The sequence below is a fragment of the Acanthaster planci genome, linkage group LG18 (genome assembly GCF_054643075.1).
Source record: "Acanthaster planci isolate LZ-2023a linkage group LG18, COTS_SCS, whole genome shotgun sequence".
In the NCBI taxonomy this organism is placed as follows: Eukaryota; Metazoa; Echinodermata; class Asteroidea; order Valvatida; family Acanthasteridae; genus Acanthaster; species Acanthaster planci.
The window spans coordinates 109,261-129,446 of NC_141794.1; the positions used below are offsets into that span (position 1 = coordinate 109,261).

General features: G+C 38.2%; 1 protein-coding gene across 1 annotated transcript; it reads right to left on the minus strand.

The window, feature by feature from the left end:
• Positions 1–216: 216 nt before the first annotated feature.
• Positions 217–20,092, minus strand: rgs22 (regulator of G protein signaling 22). The gene is made up of 23 exons (XM_022234947.2): positions 19,814–20,092; positions 18,715–18,918; positions 17,084–17,112; positions 11,344–11,406; positions 10,783–11,022; positions 10,228–10,341; positions 8,671–9,902; positions 8,068–8,232; positions 7,541–7,751; positions 6,898–7,301; positions 6,569–6,749; positions 6,170–6,271; positions 5,723–5,917; positions 5,478–5,564; positions 5,152–5,314; positions 4,760–4,938; positions 4,410–4,637; positions 3,914–4,075; positions 3,495–3,677; positions 3,215–3,367; positions 2,881–3,097; positions 2,420–2,509; positions 217–2,122 (listed from the first exon to the last, which is right to left on the minus strand). The coding sequence occupies exons 2-23, from the start codon at positions 18,737–18,739 to the stop codon at positions 1,908–1,910; spliced, it is 4,638 nt and encodes a 1,545-aa protein (XP_022090639.2). The 5' UTR covers positions 18,740–18,918; positions 19,814–20,092; the 3' UTR covers positions 217–1,907.
• Positions 20,093–20,186: the final 94 nt, after the last annotated feature.

Genomic DNA, 20,186 nt, shown 5'->3' on the forward strand with positions numbered 1-20,186 from the left:
ATTTTAAAAATGTTATGAAGAAAATTATAATTACTTATGAAATCAGTTGTCAAATATTCCAATTTTGGTAATGCAAGACTTTCAACTGTGTGTTTCATTTTATCTACATGGCTCATGAGATGCAGAAACTTCTAGTGGAAAATGAACCAATAGAATACTAGCATGACTAGGCACAAAGCTGAAACATGTTAAAAACATTTTACATCAAACATGGCATATTTTTTGGCCCATATTTTATTTTTGTTCTGTTATCTTTGTAGTCTTCAGCAACCTGTGTGGGCTTTATTGTTCTATGGCCAATCCGTTTAAACAATTAAAACAGGTAACAAAACCTAATCAATTACTTTCATCCAAAAGAAATTCTCAAAGCTCAGTACTTTTGAGACTACGGATGGGACCAGTGCTTTTACATATACATGTACATTTATCCATATTCACCTGTTTCAAAAATCTGTTGGTCATTTTTACAGATTGGTGGACACAACTGTCTTATGCCAGGTTGATACCATTCTTCCTTTCTAACTAAATGTTGAATCTGTATGTGAATTGCAGTGTTATTCAGTGACTAGAATTAGAAGCCATTATTACAGTAGCACAACGTTCATGGACAGGTAGTACATGCATGTTTGCATTACATAACTCTTTGACAAATAGAGTATCATGATTTGCCAAATGCATACATTCATCAAGTGCAGTGCCACCGCAGTAATGGCAACTCCTTAATTTAGTCTATTTATTTTGTTCTATTTGGCAACAATTTAAAAAGTTCAAGCACACATTAGCAGCACTTATTGCTTACCTGAAGAAAGTAAATATTTGTTTCCAAGCTCATTAAATTCTAAGGGCTATATGATGTGTTTGTTGAACCACAGAAGGGTAAATGTAACCCTTGACAGCTTGATAAAAAGGCTGAAAGGTCTAAATATACCCTTCTTACATCAACAAAAACTCGTCTCTCTGTACATTCCATATCCTTCACAACACAGTTGGGTGTCAGATTTTCATGCTGTGATATCCAATATGAAACCTACCAATATACTGAACCTGAACTGTGCGGGTACATTTAAAATTAAAAAAATGTTAAGAGCACTTTAATATGTTACTCTTTCACACAAGGTGCTAACAATTTCAATACAATGTCTAGCTTTACTACTCTTTCAGTGCAACGTGGCAAGGTTTAGAGGAATTATTACATCTGTTCGTCCGCAAACATTTGGGAAAACACAATGGCATAAATAGTGAACAAACAAATTTGAATAAAATTTGCATTTAAACACATTATGTACACTTTAAAACAGTTTGAGAAGAGTATTTCCAAAAGCCTGTCATGAAAAATAGACATTATTTGAACACTATTTTAAATAAAAACCACACACACATGCACACAAAATTTGCATTTCGTGAAAAAGTCTTAGAAAATCCAGTTAACAAAATGTCAATATACATGTACTTCTATTGTGGCTGAATTTTAGTCCAAGGTTTTTGTGCAACAAAGGCAGCAATATTAAGGCACTTAAGTTTATATTTAGATGAACTTCAACCAAGAACGAAATATACATAGAGTACAGCAAACACTAAACATAAATAAAAGTGTATATACATAAACAGAAGTGAAATTGAAATGTATGGCAAAATACACACAAAAAGACAGTGATGCGTAGAATTCAATCGACTCTGTATGTAATGCAACATTTATACCACAGTGTTAACTTGTGTTGAAACAAAACAGCTCATTGCTGACTATTGCTATTCAAAAATTCACTAAATATCATTTGTACAGAAATATATTTTACAAAATCTGCATTTTAAAAGTAGGTGGGATTGAAATTGTAAGAACCTCTGCAAGGCAATTGGACCTTTTTGGTCCAATTTCCGATACTATTTTGTGATTGGTGCGTCCATTGGCTTTATCTCTTCCTTGAGCCATTTACAGCCGGTGTTCTTTTCTTTCCTTTTTCTCTTTGATGACCATTCAACAAAACCTCCTTTCCGTTGGCCAATTTTTTCAGTGACCCTTGACTTTCAACCTTGGTTGGTATATTCATGGTGACCTTTTTCTTGACCTCTTTGCCCTGGGGTTGGCTGTCAGCCTTGTTTCTGGTCTTATATCTTCCTTTGGACCCTGTAATATAGTGTGTAGGAATGTTACCTCAATGTTATACTGCTGCTATAAGTTCTCTACCAATGGTCTACACCAAGTTAATGTTTCCACTCAGCCTGTGTCAAAATCACTTGCCTAGTATGGCAACAAATAACATGCAGGGTTATTATCAGGTTATGGAAGCCACGAGCTGGGGCTACTGCCATTTCCCATAGATTAGTGAGTTATTGCTAGCCGTAGCCAGGTTAATGGAAACAGCCTCATGGTTAAAGAAATACCCACGTTGATCCAGAACCCAGTCTCTGGTCCAATACTTACCTTTGTCTGATGAGTCAGTACCCTGTTCACTCTGTGGAGTCCTGCTAGATCTAGCCTGTGAGTTTTGTTCCTCAGTGTAGCTGTCAATAGCTGCAAAGAAAACCAGTGAATAAGAGTAATAAATCTGTAACGCACTGATCAATATAATGAAATAGGCCCAATACGGGCGTTTCACAATGCATGAAATCCGTCGACCCAATGCATGTTTGGATAGGGTCAACAGATTTCATGCATTGTGATTGGCCAACATATTACAGACTCAGTCTTGGAGGTGCACTATTGTGAATCACCTGTATTATATTGATCCGACTGCATGGCCATTCTCATCAATAATGCTTAAACACTTATTATTTCATAATCATTCAATCTGTGAAATAATCTTTTGACTCATTAATTGATCAGCATTATTCCCTATTTAAAACAAGAAGATACAGACACCAAGGATGCATGGAGACACTAACCGGACAATATGCTCGATGCTCTATCATCTCCATGCAGCAATTTCTGTTCTCTATCCAGTGCTGTCATATAGTCAGAATATTTCCAGTGAACTTTTTCTTGTCCTTCATAATCCTCCTCATCTTCTCCTTCATCCAAGAACTCGGCGAAGACACTGAAACGGCGACTCAAGGACTTGGAATCTATGCTGTTTTGGTCATCTTCACCCTTACGGGCCTCCTTAAAAATTGAAGGACACAATATAATGTGAATGTGAAAATGGTCATTATTCCAGATTAAGTGGAATTAGAGAAGTAAAATCAGACCTAATCACCTGACTGATAGAGAGATTCTTACCTTCTCTTCCTCCATTCGCCTCATCTCCATCTCCTTACGTCGTAGTTTCTTTCTCTTCCTCTCGAGATCATACAGCATTTTCTCTTCTGACAGGGAAGTGCGATATTTCTGGAAGTCAGCCCAGTGTTGAAACAGTACCTTGAAAACTGTCATCTGCAGGCAAAAGCACAAAGAGGAGCTTGGTTTTAAATACATGTATTAAAAAAAAGGAAATGTTGGGGGAATTCATTTTTGCATGGTAAACGGATGTTCAAGTTATGTCAAAGAAAGTTCCATTTACCTGGGTTTCTCTGAAGACATAAGGACCCATTTCTCTTGGTCTTTTATCCATGATCTTCTCAGCCATCTCAGGAGTGATATCAATGTGAAGATTGGGAGGAATTTCAGACATGATGAAGCAGCGAAGGATGGCTTGTATCTTTTGTTGGATGATAGACTCGTCACTATGGGAGTGGTACATATCCTAAAACAGATCGCAAAACAATGTTGTGAAAAATCAATCAAAAAATTGAACTGTACCCAAGATATTTAATCCACGTGAACAAAACATTTCAGTAAAGTAAGTCGGAAAATAAGAAAATACTTCACACAAAACAGTAAGCCAAATGAGTCAAGAACAACGTTAAGGTCTCAGACTACATCCCTTTAGTTACACACCCTTAAGGATATCCTGACAGTTCAAATCTTGAATCGACTGACCTTAAATTTCTGAACCTCCAGCCAAAAAAGTACATCATTTTCCAAGTTGTCTCCCTTGACAGATACAAATTTCCTGAAGTGACTGCATGTGACGGGGTTCATCAAAGCCTGGCGGAAGGCAATGATGTCACGAGATGATGACACCCATCGTCCTTCAAGAATCTGTTAAAAAAGCACAATCAGATTTTATGAGATCAACACAACAGAAATTATTAACCAAAATTTTAGATAAACTTGAACCCATCAATAATCAGGGGTGGACATGATTGGCCACTTAGAATTAAAACTGAAAACAGCTATCAAAAAACTGAAATGTAAACAGTTCCCATACTTTTGTACAGACCAGGTATACAAAAAGCGGACAATCAGAGTCAACATCTTAACAAAAAAAGCTGAAATCAGCTCAAAAGCTGAATTCTAACACCCCTGATATTATTTTGCGAACCGAAAGTCACATTGTGCTATCAGTGAACTAAACTCAAAGGGACTGACTCACCCTATAGATAGCCATGGAACGCAGTTTCTTAGCATTCATAACATCATTCACCACGTCCTCCATTTTGATATGAGGCCGCTGTCTCTCCTGGAAATCTTCTCTCTGAAGGAACATAGGAAGCCACTTTCGCTCTAAGCGTTGACGGACATATTTCTGAGCTTCTATCAGGATGGGGTCAGGAGGTCGATCTAAAAGCAGTTTGCCCCAGCCTCCACCAGCTTGCATCACCTGAAACAACGTTGTAGTAACATCAGTTACTTCATTCTTTTACCAAGCCTCAAACTGTAACAAATTATTCTTTAAAAGAACAAAACATTACTGTTTTGGGTCATGTGCTGATATAAACTTACCAGATTCTGCTGAGGTCTTGTAGCTGGACTGTTGGGACCAAAGAAATACTTCTTATTCAGATACCTTGTCTTGATATCCTTGGCTTTTGTGTCCCGTTTGTTGGCATCAAGGTAAGGTGTACGGCGGAAAGATTCTATGTCCATCCAACACATCAAGTCAGTAATGGCGTAGTTATCCTCTGGTCAAACAAAACAAAAGAACGAAATTATTTTTTCCAAACAAAATTTGGAAGAGAAACTCAGACATTGTTAGGCTACAACATTTTTATCAATTCCACAGTTCTGTGGTGCATGGCCAGAGAACTGTCAACAGTGAAGTACACCTTAATTAGAGCAGTATTCTCTGCCAATGTGAAATATTCTCAACCCAGAAAAAAAACCTTGAAACTAACCTAGGAAGTTGCGGAAGTGTTCCAATTCCAGCCGATTGTGGATGAGTTTGTTGAAGTCATAGTCTCTGAACTCCTCAGGGATCTTCTCTCTGAGTGCTTGGTAATAAGCTTCCTGCTTACTCTCATCATCCTCATCCAGCATGAAGTCAGGTGTAGAGATTCGCTGAGACAAATCAGTACAGACAGTAAGCCATTACATCTCAAACAATTACTTGTCATGGGGTGAGGTCTCTTGTAGCTAAATTATGGGGCCCATGTTCTGTGAATGCAACATGCGGAGCCCAAAGTAGGACATCCTTGGTATGTCTACTCCTCGATTTACTTACCTCTTTGATGAAGCCTCGTCTTGTTAGATTCTTCAGCTGTCTGGTATTCATTGCATCCAGCTGTCTCTCCTCAGAGATTAATTCAATCTGATGAATGAAAGACAAATACAGAATCTCTGTCAACATAAAGCAGTGACAGTAAACTTTCATCTCTTCCATATTTAACTTGATGATTACAGGATTTCACTACTCAATTTAACGCACTTCCATCTGACAACACGACAAAATGTACTAAAACTACCAACCTTATTGTAGAGGACCATATCACTACCCTTCATCTGTGACCAAGGCTTCACTAGCATTTCCAGAACATGTTCCTCTGCACCATCAAATAGTTCCTCGAATGGAGGAGACACTTCGCGATAAATCTGAGCCCGGACAGCTGAGGAACACTCAATGTCATAAAAGCAGCAATGAACGATGTACTTAGAATTGATGGCCTGGAATGGTAACAAAAAATTTTAAACTCACTACGACAATTAAGATCATAAATTAATTTCTATTTTGTACATAAATCAACAATAAATATTAAGTTCATAAGTTTAAAATACAATCGCATCCAGGTAGAACATGCACAGTCTTGATCCACATCTCTCTGAAAAGAACATTCCAAAATGCCTCCAACTCAAATGTGACCGTCAAAGAGAGGCTGCATTTGGGTGATCATTGTCATGGAATCTTGCAATACCTACCTGAGCTTTTCTATGTAGACTAAATGAATCAAAGACATCTGCATAGAAGAGTGCATGGTAATCCTGCAACTCATGCCAACAACTCAGGCAGTTGATGAGAGTCTGGAATCAACAAAAATAACAACATATCTATGAATCATGAATGAATCTAGATGATTTCCTTGATGATTATGTACAAATGAATGACAAAGTGATTTTGCTTTTTTTTTTAAATGCTCATTGGAATATACATTCATGTGAATTTTTTTAAGCAATTACACAGATGAGTGTTGTATAAATGCAGCAAGTTATTCAAGAATAAGAATCAAACATCACACATGAACAGTACAAATTTAAGGGAAGCCTTTTCATGTGTAGGTTCAAGGAGCCCCATTTTACTCTACAGATCTCAATACTCACAGGGTTGTCTAGTTTCTCCAGATAAGCCATGAAGAATCCTCCTGCCTTCTTTTCATGATAAAGTCCCTCTAATAAACTCTCCATTCGATTTCCTCCAAGGAACTCACTTTCCTCTGTGGCAACACTACTTGATGTAGAGGAGGCAGAGCTTGGTCGCTTGGGCTTGTAGGGTGTGTTTGGTCTAGGATAGGAAGAAAGGGTATCCATGTTTCAAATCTTCATACACCAGATCTTCAGATGTAATACACATTCACTCCAATAACTGACATTTATAAATACCAAACTATCAGATTATCACAACAAAGTCTCAACTTCAAATCACTTCTTACCTTGCTTGACTTTTCTCCTGCTCCTTCTCACCAACAATTTCCTCAGCTCCTATAGTCACTGATCTTTCTTGGTTCATCCCACTGCTACCACCAAATCTAGCATCTCCTTGTTCTAGTATTTCAGAAGCTACATCCGCAGAAGCAGTCCGGCTGCTGAGATTCTTATTAATTGAACGGGAGTCAACAGGTGGAGGCGATGTAGGAGGGCTAGGTTTCATCTTGGACCCAATGCTAATGGTAATCTTTCGAGGTGTTGATGGAGAAGCTGTCTTAGAGTGATGAGTAGGCTTCTTGGGAGTGACTGAAGTCATTAAGCTGGAGATGGGCAGACTGGGCAGCGTCTTGCTGTGTTGGGATTGGCGGCTTTGAGGGGGACTTGGAGACGTCTTTCTTCTATTTGATGCCTGCATGAAATGACAAAGGTAGCTTAATGTTAAAAAAAATCATGATTTTGAACACAAAAGGCAATACATGTACAAGAATAAAAAACACACCTATCATATGTGCAACACTTGCATTAAAGTGTCTTCTTCCATGTCAGAAACATCTTTTCTTTCCTGTTTGGCAATTTTCACTTTTGTGCATTATAAAAGAAGCACATAAAATCCAACATTTCTTGGAAGAATAAATGCTCTGTACATACTTCTGTTGGAAGAGCTATACTGTGTCTAAGTTTTGGCCAGCATGTCTTGGGTCGCAGAGGTAGAAGAGTGACAGTCCTAGGCTCAGGATGGCTGCTGCTGCTGCTGCTGCTGCTGTTGTTGAGAAGCTTCTGGTAGTTGTAGATCTGATTGGTTGTTGCTACACTACTGCTGCTGCCAGTGTACATTTCCCGCATTAGGAATCGAGGAGCCCTAAAAGAAATTAAGACAAAACACATGTACATGTGATCCAGCGTTTTTGAAAAATGGTGGTAAAAGGCCCTGCTGTCTGTTACTAATCTTGGAATAAAAAAATTAACATTAAGCTTTGAAACTCTTGTTTGTGCGCAATCATTGTTAAACCACGTACTCCACAAAATAAATGAAACGACAGACAAATGTGTGCCAAGTATGGCTGTTTATTCCTGAAACTATCCCGGACACTTTCAGTCGCATGTTAGGAACTGGAACAAATCAAGGAAATTTAAGAGGAAATGCATATTTATTTCAAACGAATAAAAAATCTTACCAATAAAGGAGAAGTGGTGCAATAATGTTGGGTTGTATCTTGGCTAATCTGTCAATACTTGTCCATTTGGATGGTGCATCAAGTCTGAGAGACTGCAATACCTCTCTTGGCAGCTCACAAACCCCACCAGACTTCAAATATTTATCTCGTAACTGGCCCAAAAAACTAAAAGTAAAAGCAAAACAAATAAAATAAAATATCACTGCACAAGGTTTAGGGATATTGTAAAATTGCTGCAAACATGACATATTGAACAATACCTAGGATTGGTACAACACTATAGACCAAGGAAACATCATACAGCAACTTGAAACAGAAGTGATCCAAACAGCTATGTTGCTATGTGTACGTATATATTTTCTGCACTATAATGAATGCATTCAAAGAAAAGCTGAAGTAACCAATGCACGGTCGATATTAATAACCAGAATTTACAGGTTGTGTTTTAATCTTGGACCTTTTTTTTCTCAAATTTGGGACTTGAATAATAATTTGGGGGTTTACTAGGATTCGCTAATGCTGAATTGATAACAATAAGAGAAATGACTTCAGTTTGCTTAACCTAACTGTAAAAGACGGAAATGACACCTGCTGATGACTTACTGTTGTTGCACCTCTGTGTCATCAATCATACATCCACGGTCCACATCCAACCATAGGTTCCAAATTTTTTCTCCTGCTGTACCCCAAAGAAATCTTTTGAACCCATCCAATCCTCTTTTGTTACTCAAATCAAAACTATATCTGAGCTTCGAGAAGAATGGGTCCTTAATTTCATCAGTGTCATTCTCATTGTCACTGTCAAATAAGGAGTCCTCTTCCACATCATCTTGGCCCACAGTTGCTAGAGATATTCGACTGTTTGTCCTCAAGTCATCCTGAACATCCAAGCCATTTTTCAGTATTGATGGCCTCTTCTGTTCCATGGATAGAGATACCTCCATGGTGTGCAATGCCTCTTCAGTCAAATCAGCACTACAAACATCAAGTGCCTTCAAAATATTCTCATCAATGTAGGTATCGATTTCATCTTGGGATAGATCTGTTGCCATTGTAATGGCAGACTTAATAGCAAAAGACACGACAACAGTCGCCATGTCCTCCAGAGTGGAGACTCGGATCGGTTGTGGCTGGAGTTCGGGTAAGTCTTCTTCATTTTCGTTATCGCTTACATTAAGCTGTTGACTTTCAGCATCAAACCCACTCTCAGTACTCAGTTTTTCATCTTCTTCAACTTCATCCAGTGACTCCTCTGCTGATACTTTTGGTTTGGATTCAACTGTAGCTACATGCACAGGACCACTATAGCTTCCACTGTTTCTGACATTCTCTGCAACCATACAAGAATCATCACCGATAGGAGGTCGCCAAACAGGTGGTGAGCGTAACCTGTGAGGACTATGAAACATCTTGTCACTGTTAGGAATATCATCCAAGCTCACTGGGTCGAAGTTGGAGTTACTGAAGGAGTCTTGTCTCCAGGGGCTTCCAATCCCACTGTCAGCTGTCACTTGATCCCAAATACTCATTGATGAGCTGAGTGGCCGACCACTCAAAGGCCGACCACTCGCCGGTCGTGAGCTACTGAAACCATCTGAACTCCGTGGCTGTACTGAATTGGTAGTGGTTGTGCTAGATTTCATCTTAACATCACTAAACCATTCCTTGGATTGCGTAGGGTGAGCTTCTCCCATGCAGACAAACATTTGACGCATTGCAATACCTTGCTCATCCACTTTAGGTTGTTCAACAACTGGTGGTTTTTCAATAGCAAATGGAGTGTAGGTAGGATCAACGTACAGGTGAATGGGCACGTCACTGTCTTTAGCAGCAATCTACAAAAAAAGAAGTGCGTCCTTGTGGTTATATCATCTTAATTTTACAACCCACTCTTCCTATAAACTCTGCACATGGAAAAAACTGTTGGCACATGCAATTTATCTGTGCAAGTTAACAAACACAAAATTAACACACTGTACAAATATACAACAGGCAAACTCTTCCTCGTTAACCCTAATACTCCTCAATCCTTCACCTGTTGGAGGACTGAAGAGTGTTAGGGTTAATACTAGCTAGTGACCTTTGTCTAAGAAAAAAGAAGTCATTTTTCTTTTTTAATTCAACAGGTCTAACACGTACAGTCCACGCAATTGTACTTACCTCTACCTGTGAGACAAGTTTGGCCAATCTGAATTCCAAGTAAGTATCACTCTGCAAGAAAGCCGGTAATCTTTCCTCTTTAATCCACTTAATTCCTTGCTCCTTGTTGAGACACTACCAAACAAACAAATTCAAATACTTTTTACAATTTATATTTCATGGTTTACATTATCATACATGTGGATGCTTTGGACATACATGTAGCAGAATAACTGGTAGAGCAGCCTTCAAATGACCTCATTTCAAGTCCAAGCAAGTCAATTATTTGTGGCTGCTATAACTTTCCATCAATGGGCGAGTCACTCTAAGCCATAGCCAGTTTGCTCAGACACAGCCAATGAATGTCCTCAGTTCAATGCTAGCCGGAAGCCAACGGTTTGTGTCTGCTGTTACCTTCCATTAATGGGCATGCTGCTCTAAGCCATTGCCAGTTTACTCAGACACAGCCAATAGCAATAAACCAGCCAGATTTTCTTCAATTGCACTCATTACAAAGGCTCTATAATCACTAAGCTAAACAGTATCACCTTCAGGTCATAAACATTGTCCATATACCTGCACCGTGAAGCTGGTCTTCACATCAAAATCTTCCTCTGTATACAACGGTCCAGTTGGCAGCTTCGCTCCAAGTGGTAGTTTCGACTTCATGAACTTTTTTGTAGCAGTGTATATCGGGTTGGGTTTTTGCTGGGAGCGGACCAGAGATCGAATCTTCTCCTTCAGAGCCTGCTTGGCAGAAGTCACTACCTCAAAACCACGCTTTTCCTTGTTGAAAATGAGGGGTTCTGGAAAGGTCTGTTTAGAAGAATAAATAAACAAATAATCACTGCATAAAAAGTGACCTTATTCTAAAGAAATTAAACTAAGAAAAACCATTCATCAATCAACCCGAAGCAACTAATCTGTTTTTCCTCAAAACCTCTGAAACTAAACTTTGATTCTTTCTCGAAAATACCGTATAAATGTCCTGTTTATATTGGAGTCATTTGGTAAATGATTTGAAACTAAATAACACATAGGCAAACATCAAACACCTGTACTTCAGTCATTGTTATCGCTGTTACCCTCAATCGTTTTTGATACTCAAGGTTTTGGAGGAAAAATTTCCACACTTACAGGAAGCTGAAGGAATGCATTGAAGTAGTCAACAAAGAGGTCATCAGTGGCCAAGAAGTCCTCCTAAAGTAGACAAAAATTGAGTACAAGTAATTGAGGTTGCTGTTCTTTAGCCACAATATCAAAACCAGATAGAGGCATTCATCAAAATGAATATTATAACAAATGGAAGCAGAAGTATCACAAGTTAAACAGAAAGGATGAGAAGTATCCTCAGCTGTTTGTTTTCCCACTGACAGAGAAATTCTTGTATGAATTAAGTGCTTTCTCTTCCTAGAAATTTGCCAAGTTCATTATCATCAAGCCAATTCAAATTCCTTGTATCTTCATCATGATTCGTAAGCCCGAACTACCTCCATGGCATCCCAAGGCCAACACAAATGTTATTAATATCAACTGTTTTCCAATGCATGGGGTTCAATGCAGCAAAAAGCCAACTACTGTATCTTTCCTGAGCCTCAGATGTGGGCTGGAAATTGAATTGCTTCCAAATTACCTCATTAATTTACTAAATGGGAAATACCTCAGTGGAAACAGATATGCATAAACCATACAGTCAAGGTTAAATGAGCCTGCAATGTATTTACATGCATTAAATATTTTTTACGTCTCATTGAAATTTACAGATTGCTTTGTTTTGCTATTTACTACATTCCAAGAAATTCCCAAAAAACCCAAGTCCGAGTAGGAACTGATCCAAGCTAAACTGTACATTCAGAACCTATCAAGAACAAAAACAAAGGCAACTTCCATCAAGTGTTTAACCACCATCCGGCTCTCCTAGTTAACATTCTGTCCTTTTCCAATCTAATTAGGAAATTCTTGATAACATTAGATCCCAAGGAATTCAATCACAGGACAGAAATCCAACACCTCAACAGGAATTCTACACTTAGTAATAAACTTGATTTGAAGTACTGGTACAAGTAAAGGGTAAAGCCTGGCTGTGCATACATGTACTCTGTCCCACTTTGTGTTTACACAACTGTTATGGTGGGGTATATGAAGTTGGATAACTCTACCAGATAGCTTTTTTTTACAGTCCATTTCCTTGATTATGCCTTTCTTAATCTGTGATGCTGGGGGTTTTTAGTTTAATTGTTTGATTTGTTTAGTGTCTTTTTTCCATGTTAGTATGTAATAATTTGTTTTTTATATTCAGGGCCATCATAATTAGCAGTAAGACTTACTGACAAGGCTACCCTGATTAAACAAAACAAAAATTAGCTGAGAAGAACACAAAGAATAAATATCCCTACATGAACAAATGTACAGTGTATGTACACGTACACTGAACTTGAAAAGATTTTCAGACTGGGCATTAATTATCTTATCAATATTTAGCATGTATACACATATCCCTAGGCTTCATTCATCCATACATGTCCATACATGTACATGCATCAAATAAATATTATTCCAAATATCTCCCTTGTCTTTTAATTATAAAACATTACTTTCAAAACTGTTTGCTAACAGGAATGTACTTGAAGGAATTTTTCATTTAAGTAATCTAGAAATTCTGAGCAGTTTTGCATTTCATGAGAAGTGAATGGTGACCTTTGCCTCCAAGGCCTGAAAGTGAGACTTTGGAAACGATTCAAGATTCCACCGGCATGTGCTCACAGAAAAAAAAATTAATTTGGCTTGCCGCACAAGGCCAGGCCCTCTCAAGAAATGGATTGAATTGCTGAAACTTTAGATGACATCAGACACACTGAGGACAAAGGACAGTGAAACACTACAGCCTATCAAGCTGTGACTGCCAAGAGCAAGTGACTTAAACACTGCAGCCTATCAAGCTTTGACATTGCCGAGAGCAAGTGAGTTTTGAGTTCAATCAAATCACAATCAAGGGGGAAAAAGCATACACAGTACACTTTGATAGAATTGGCCAACTCAGTGATGTACAAAAGCTACCAGCTACATGTACCTTGCCAACATTCAATTGCACTGCTTTGAACAAAAACCTCCAATGTCATCACAACAACCTGCCAATAGCTCCAAGCATCATTCCCTGCTACCAGTACCTGCGCATATAACATGCACTTGAAATAATTTAACCAGACAATGTGACCCAGTTCCTCAGTCGTTGCCAGGGTTAATGTTCAGGCTTTTAATGGGCAGTTGCAACTTTGAACTTCATAAGCAAGTAAATATCAGAATTTATCAAGTGCCAGCTCTTTGGCCCTGATAAATTATGTCAGTCAGCTTCAAACCATTAAGGGTCAGCTCTTGAAATAACTGCAACACAGTAGCCTTGTTACTATGGTGACATCCACAAATTGGCAAGGCCATTGCTCATAATTTAGTCAGCGGGTGCAACATAATTACAAATAACCTGAAAGGTTTTCAGAAAGTGGGACTTACAAATGCAGTTTCATTTTACAATTTAACATACATGTACCGTGGTATGCATAAATGTAATAAATAGACTTCTTTCATAAATTTGAGATAACATGTACATTTAGTTTATTATGACGCCATATACGTATTGAATTTAGGTACACGTAACTATAGTACGAACATTATTTTTTGACGAATGCATGTACAAGGACCTTGTAAATATATTTATGCTATTTGTGTTTTGAAGGAAACATGCTTTTAGACACAAAACTAGGAAATACAATAATTATATAGTTAAAGAAGTCTGAAATTACCTTTTGCACAATCAAAACTTTCAAGACATTTCTGCCTTAAAACATAAACCGAAAAAAGAAATTTGTCCAAAAAACAATCTGCCTTATGGCATTTGGAACAAACAGTAATTACAAGCTCATTAACTGCCAACTATCTACCCCTCTGCAAAAACATCCTGGTCAGATGACATGCCACAAAAGCAAACATTGACACTTGATTGAAAGGTAAACATAGTAGAAGACAGATGATTAAACAATGCTGACTGTTGTTAAGTGTACATGTGTGGCAATTTCCTGCCACTCAATTCTGTTCCTGCTCCTCTTTCTTTTCTTTTCCTTCTTTTTTTTCTACAACTTCCCATTAAAGTATGTCTTCTATTTGTCGTACACTGAAGACTCATGGCATTACATTTATTCACACTGATAAACCCTAAACTACCAAGATATTTAATTAGCAATTTGAAGATCCCTTTAAATCAGGAACTTCCTAACCATTATGTAACTTGAAAGGTCAAACCTTATTTACCGGATTTGAAATCCAACATCGATCTGACTGAATATTTTTTTTCAAGGAAACAGTCAATATAGTCTGGTCTTTTGACCCAACTCAGGCCTATGGACAACACAGGACTGGTATACCAACTGTTGCTAAGGGGATGTCAAAATGTCAAGAGGGTCAGTTATTGTTCCTTTGTTACTATGGCTGGGTGATTGACAGATGAGAGCATGAGGTGCCATAGTGATTTTCCTTCTGAATGTGAACTGCAACAACCTCATCATTTTCAAGATGTATTTTTGCGTTGGGGAGATGTTAATTATATATAACGGGTTTGCCCTTACTAATTAATATACGTTAATAATATAATGTTAATATACGTTGGGTAAGGGAAAACCCGTTATATATAATTAACCTCATCATTACCAAAAAAAACACATTACACAAACATTTTGCAAAATCGATTCCAATACCCCAAATAATAAAATAGTTAACCCTATCAACCAGCAGTCGCTACACTGCCAGTTTCAGGTCTACCGGTAGATTTGAAGCATTTTTTTAAATAGAAAAATGTACTTTGCCAGTGGTGCAAAGAGCTGATCAAGACTACATACTGGACAAAAATGAACAATAAGCTGAAGTGGAATTACTGCTCATAAAAAGTAGCCACTGTCAACGATAGTAATATGGCATCAATACAAAGGTTGCTACGGCAGGAGTTATTTGTATCAAGGGTCACTGGTACTTTTTATTACATGGGGATAAGAACATACATTGTACAATGTAGACCTTAAGTACATTCTGCCTACTACACAATACAGCAAGCTTTAAACGCAAACAGACAATTTTATATGATTTCCAGATTTTGAAGACCAGGCAGGTGAATCATGAAGAAACCCAATGGAGGCTACGAGTGCCTCGTTAGCTGACTAATGCACGCATAATACTTGTAGTCAAAGGTTTTGGGAAAGATAAGCCTGAATAATTGAGCAGTAAACTTCTGAATATTTCATCATTATGGATCAGGCCAGGGAAATTTGGCTGGTCTTTGAAGCATTCTACTGCAGGATGGGCCTGGCAATTATGCAACATAAGGAAGCCTCAGAGTGTTTCAAAAATGAGTTCAAACAACTCCAGCTTGTTACCGTATGACAAAATGGCAGCGACAAGATCTGTAGAATAAGGGGTATTCTGCACAAATTTATAAATCTAGTACTGTCTACTGGGTTTTCCAAAGATGTTCTTTGCATTGGGCAGAAGGGATTGCATTTCACATTTATGATGCATTTTACCCTTTCGTCGATGTATTTTTATAACACTGTATACTCAGTATAGTCAGTGTAGTCCAAGAGCTGGCAAAAAAGTTTTTATGATGTCACACATTCAATGATTGCTCTGCTTATGTTACGATTAATTTTTTTACACATTTTCTGACATATTTTACTAGTGTCGTGCCTTGAGCCACATCTATACTATTGTACGTACAACTGATTAGCCTGGCTAATATTTTGGATGGCCCCTGATATTTTTTAAAAATGGAATTGGCTGCCCCTTGTGTCTTTGTCAATCTTAAGATTCTCAGATGTCATGAAAAAGTTAATTTTAAGCGCACAATTAAAGAAACGGTTCAACCTCTCTCATCTATAAAGATCCTCTGATTATCAAGCAACAATACCGTACTCTTTCAAGATTCCAAAAGGTCTTGAAGTTTACAATCCTTATCATTCACGAGACAGCAGTCACTGTGACATTGGATCACAAGCAACAATGAGTACATGTACCGTACTGACCAAATAAATGTCAGTTTCTGAGTTACAGATTCCAAAAACTAAAACTTCAGCTTCTAGTGAACTTTTCTCCAAAACAGTCTCACTGCCAGTTCTCACAATATATCAACACTGAGTGTATTTGTAAAGTTGCACCTTTTCACATTGCAGACTTCTCATTGTGTGCATGTGGATTAAAGTAGGATTACCTTAAATAATGAATTCCATTAGAATGTGTAGAAAGGGATTAACAGAACATATTGAGAATATCCTTGGATAAATAACTCTTCCAGGCCTGACTTCTCTTCATCCCCACCTCCAACAAATCTATATTTGCCCAACAGAATTTTTCCAACCAAACCACTTTGAGAGCCCACACAGATGCCTAAAAGTTTCTCACTTCCCAAGGCCAACAGAATTGTGTGCGGAAAATATTCTTTCTAGTACTAAGCAGTGGAACAATGGTTGTGTTTATCTGTTTGTCAGGTGAAGTTGTGAAGAGGAAAGTGAACTGCAAACAGGCAGTTGTTCAAATCAACTTTAAGTGGAGTTGCAATGCAAACACCCCACTCAACTCACTACTAACCCCACCTCCTTAAAAAATTACAACTACAAGTGCATACATGTACATGTACAGGCATATCTTTATCATGACAATCATCACCAAATTTTCTTGCACACTACATTGTACATGTATAAGAACTACTTGAAATAAATGTGGAGTTAATATAGGTAGTGTCCTGTCACAGAGAATCTTTAGGGAGGCTTCAAACCACACAGTTAATTATTTAAAGGAATATTCGACATTTGACAATGCAACTATATGAAAAAGAACTCACCAAGTCATCAGCAGTCACCACTGGTGGAACTGTCAACAAATAAGAATAATAATTTTAAATGACTGGATCTATATCTTCTACTCAGACAGAAAAACTGAGGTAAGGGCAGTTCACTTTTGATTAGAAAAAATCCCCTTTTGAGAATGTTGACCAGGTAAATTGATCAAAATCTTGTCATTTAACCTAAATAACTCATACTCCAATAATCCTGTTGGAATGTTATCAACTGTGCCAAACACTTAACACATTTCCTAATCTAGAAACTTTGGATCTTTATTGAAATGCAAGCTGCCAACATAGTGTATAGGGATCAGTTTTTAACAAGCATAGAGAACCAAAGGTCATCAACCACACAATTGACTTCATCTGGAACAACAAACACTGAACTAAGCAGCGAAGCCTCACAGACAATAGAAAAACTAATGTCAAAGACAATTTCCATTCATCTGCTGTCAACAAAAAAATTACTTACAACATTAGAATTACTCATAATTTGGTTCGGTTGAGTGAAAAATAGGTAGGTATTATGTACCGGTACATAGGAAAAATGTACTGAACTTGATTCCAGTAAGGCTGTTTGGTTATTTAAATCAACCAAAAATATTCAAGTCAAGAGGTACGGTACATGTATTTGAAATGGCAGTGAAAAAAACCCAGCCTGTACAGACGTCATTATTTACTCCGGCAGTCTGTTGAAAGATATATCATTTGGCAATTATTGACAAATTATCTGCCCAGGATTGGGTGTCCACTGCTGCCATGGCAACAGGGAAATAGATTGGAGGGTATTGTTTACTTTGATCATTGTGCTAAAATCTGTGTGTGCATATTCTATTTCAAACACTTCTGTTACTAAAGCACAGTCCTGCACGCTACATGTGGGAATCATTTGAAATACTGAGCAAACTTGTCATATTACTCTCAATAGGTTATTTACAATGTAGGCCTACCGGTATACGGTGCTACCCGGCTAGAGGCCAGAATTTTTCAAAGTAAAAACGTCCTGACTGTATTTTACATGTAGCTGTATGGCATTTCTACTGCCACTTATCAACATACGGATAGTGTGGGTGTACAAACACTATAAACACCTCTGTAATCAGCAACAAATGTCAAATACTGCTCGCCTGTAGTTGCCAGATATAGCCAAATAGTCTGTGTAATAATGAACACCGCATATTACGTGAACCACTTATCAACTTTCTCCTCCTTATCTAATTTAAAGACCAACCCAATTTTTCTTCTGTCAGCATCCTTCTTTCTTAACTGGTGCATTTACAGTAGTGTCTAACTTAGTCATGTCATCCTTGACCAAGTCAAAGTGATCAATGCACACATAAACCCTTAACATAAGCTCCAGTCTTAGAACTTGAGTCCAAACAACTAGGTATTTCATGCATAAAGTGATTTTAATCAGCTCCCAGGAACCAGTAATAAGTTTATTTTCATCAAGTCCTCCCTGCGAGACAAAATAAACAAAGCGTCTTAATGATACAGAAAAATGTGATGAAACAGGGTTTCTTTTTAACACAGTGTCCAACATTTAACATCTCTTTCAGGCATTCAAAATCCATTTCCAACTTTCACCAGCATTGGGACTTTATACAAAATTGATAAACTCATCAGCTTACCTATGGATATTTTTTTCTGGGGCATCTTGATTGTTCTCACAGCTGTTCAGTACTCCTGGGAAATGTACATGTTGATCATGACTCCAGGGTCCGCCAAAACGCAGTATTTTGTTCCACAGTAAAAATTAGGCCGATACTCCAAAACTGACAAAAGACTCAGATGTGTTTGCCCTTGCTGGAGTTTTCAGTTTAAAAAATCTCCATCTGAAATAAATTAATAATATTCAAATATTAGCATGTACATACACAGTAATGGAGTGCTGGAGTCAACTCAAGGTGTAACTTGAGCACAATGAGTAGCCCGAGCTCTAAATGTTCATGGCGTGGGGGGATGCACAAAGCCTCCCATGAATGTCAGTAACATTTGGGCTGTGGCTACCTAGGCTAGGAAATGACTCCTGTAAACTCCACTGCTGGCAGATAATGTTGTGAGAGCATTTTTCCGTAAATTTCTACACAATGCATAGAAATTTCTCAAGAAAAAAGCAAACACATTTAACAAGGACAGAATGGGTGAACAGTAAATTTTTATGCAGAGGAATTTCCTTTTAAAGCAACTACTGACTAGAGCCTAACCTTAGTCAGTTTACAGAATTAGACCTAACCTATACTTACAGGCCTAGACCTACTAGTTCCCAGTGCCCTGAAGTTTCAGACTGGTGTGACCAAGGATGAGGATCCTGCCTCCTTGTTAATCTCCCTAGACTAGCCTTGTACTGAGTAGTCAAGAAAACAGGAGGAATTTCTACCAAGTACCAGGCAGGACAGCGCAGGACAAGAATAAATTTAAACAAAATTAACAAGGAATTGTATTTGATCTCGAGTTTAAGGTTAAGTCAAAAGTCCTTATATTCTGACACGCTAATTTGATTGCCGTTGTTCTTAGTAGCTGATAAATGTGCTTAATAAAGCTGATAACAGGGACTGCTTGATAGAAAGACGTGAGTACTAGTACTAGGCTACTGTTACTGTGGTAGGCCTAGGCCTACTTCTTTTAGAAGTTGTAGGCCTAACTAGCCTCGTAGGCCTATCTCCAAGACATGCAGGGAGAGCAAGACTACTTGAAACTTGGATTTCTAAGAAGTGTAGGCCGATTTACCTTAACTTTAACAGTCAGAGCTGCAGGACAAAAAATATCCAGTTAGCACGCCTGACCCAGACGAATAACCGAACACCAAGCACTGCCATAATATGATCACTTGCCGTTGCAGTGTTTTGTTGGCTAAAAACTCCACACAAATAATAAGCAGACCACCACACTGACAAGTTATTGCCATACCGGCACCGCCACAGTGCACTCAGCGGATAACGATCAACGATCGCTTGGTCTGTTGCTACTGGCAATCAGGTCACTGTACCGTCCATGCATGCCGGCCGCGCGCAACCTTGACAAGCGAACAACTCCGTCAAAATGGTCTAGCGCCCTCAGTAGGTCTTTCAATCTTTATTCTTTTGGTGTTGCGTGTTTTGGC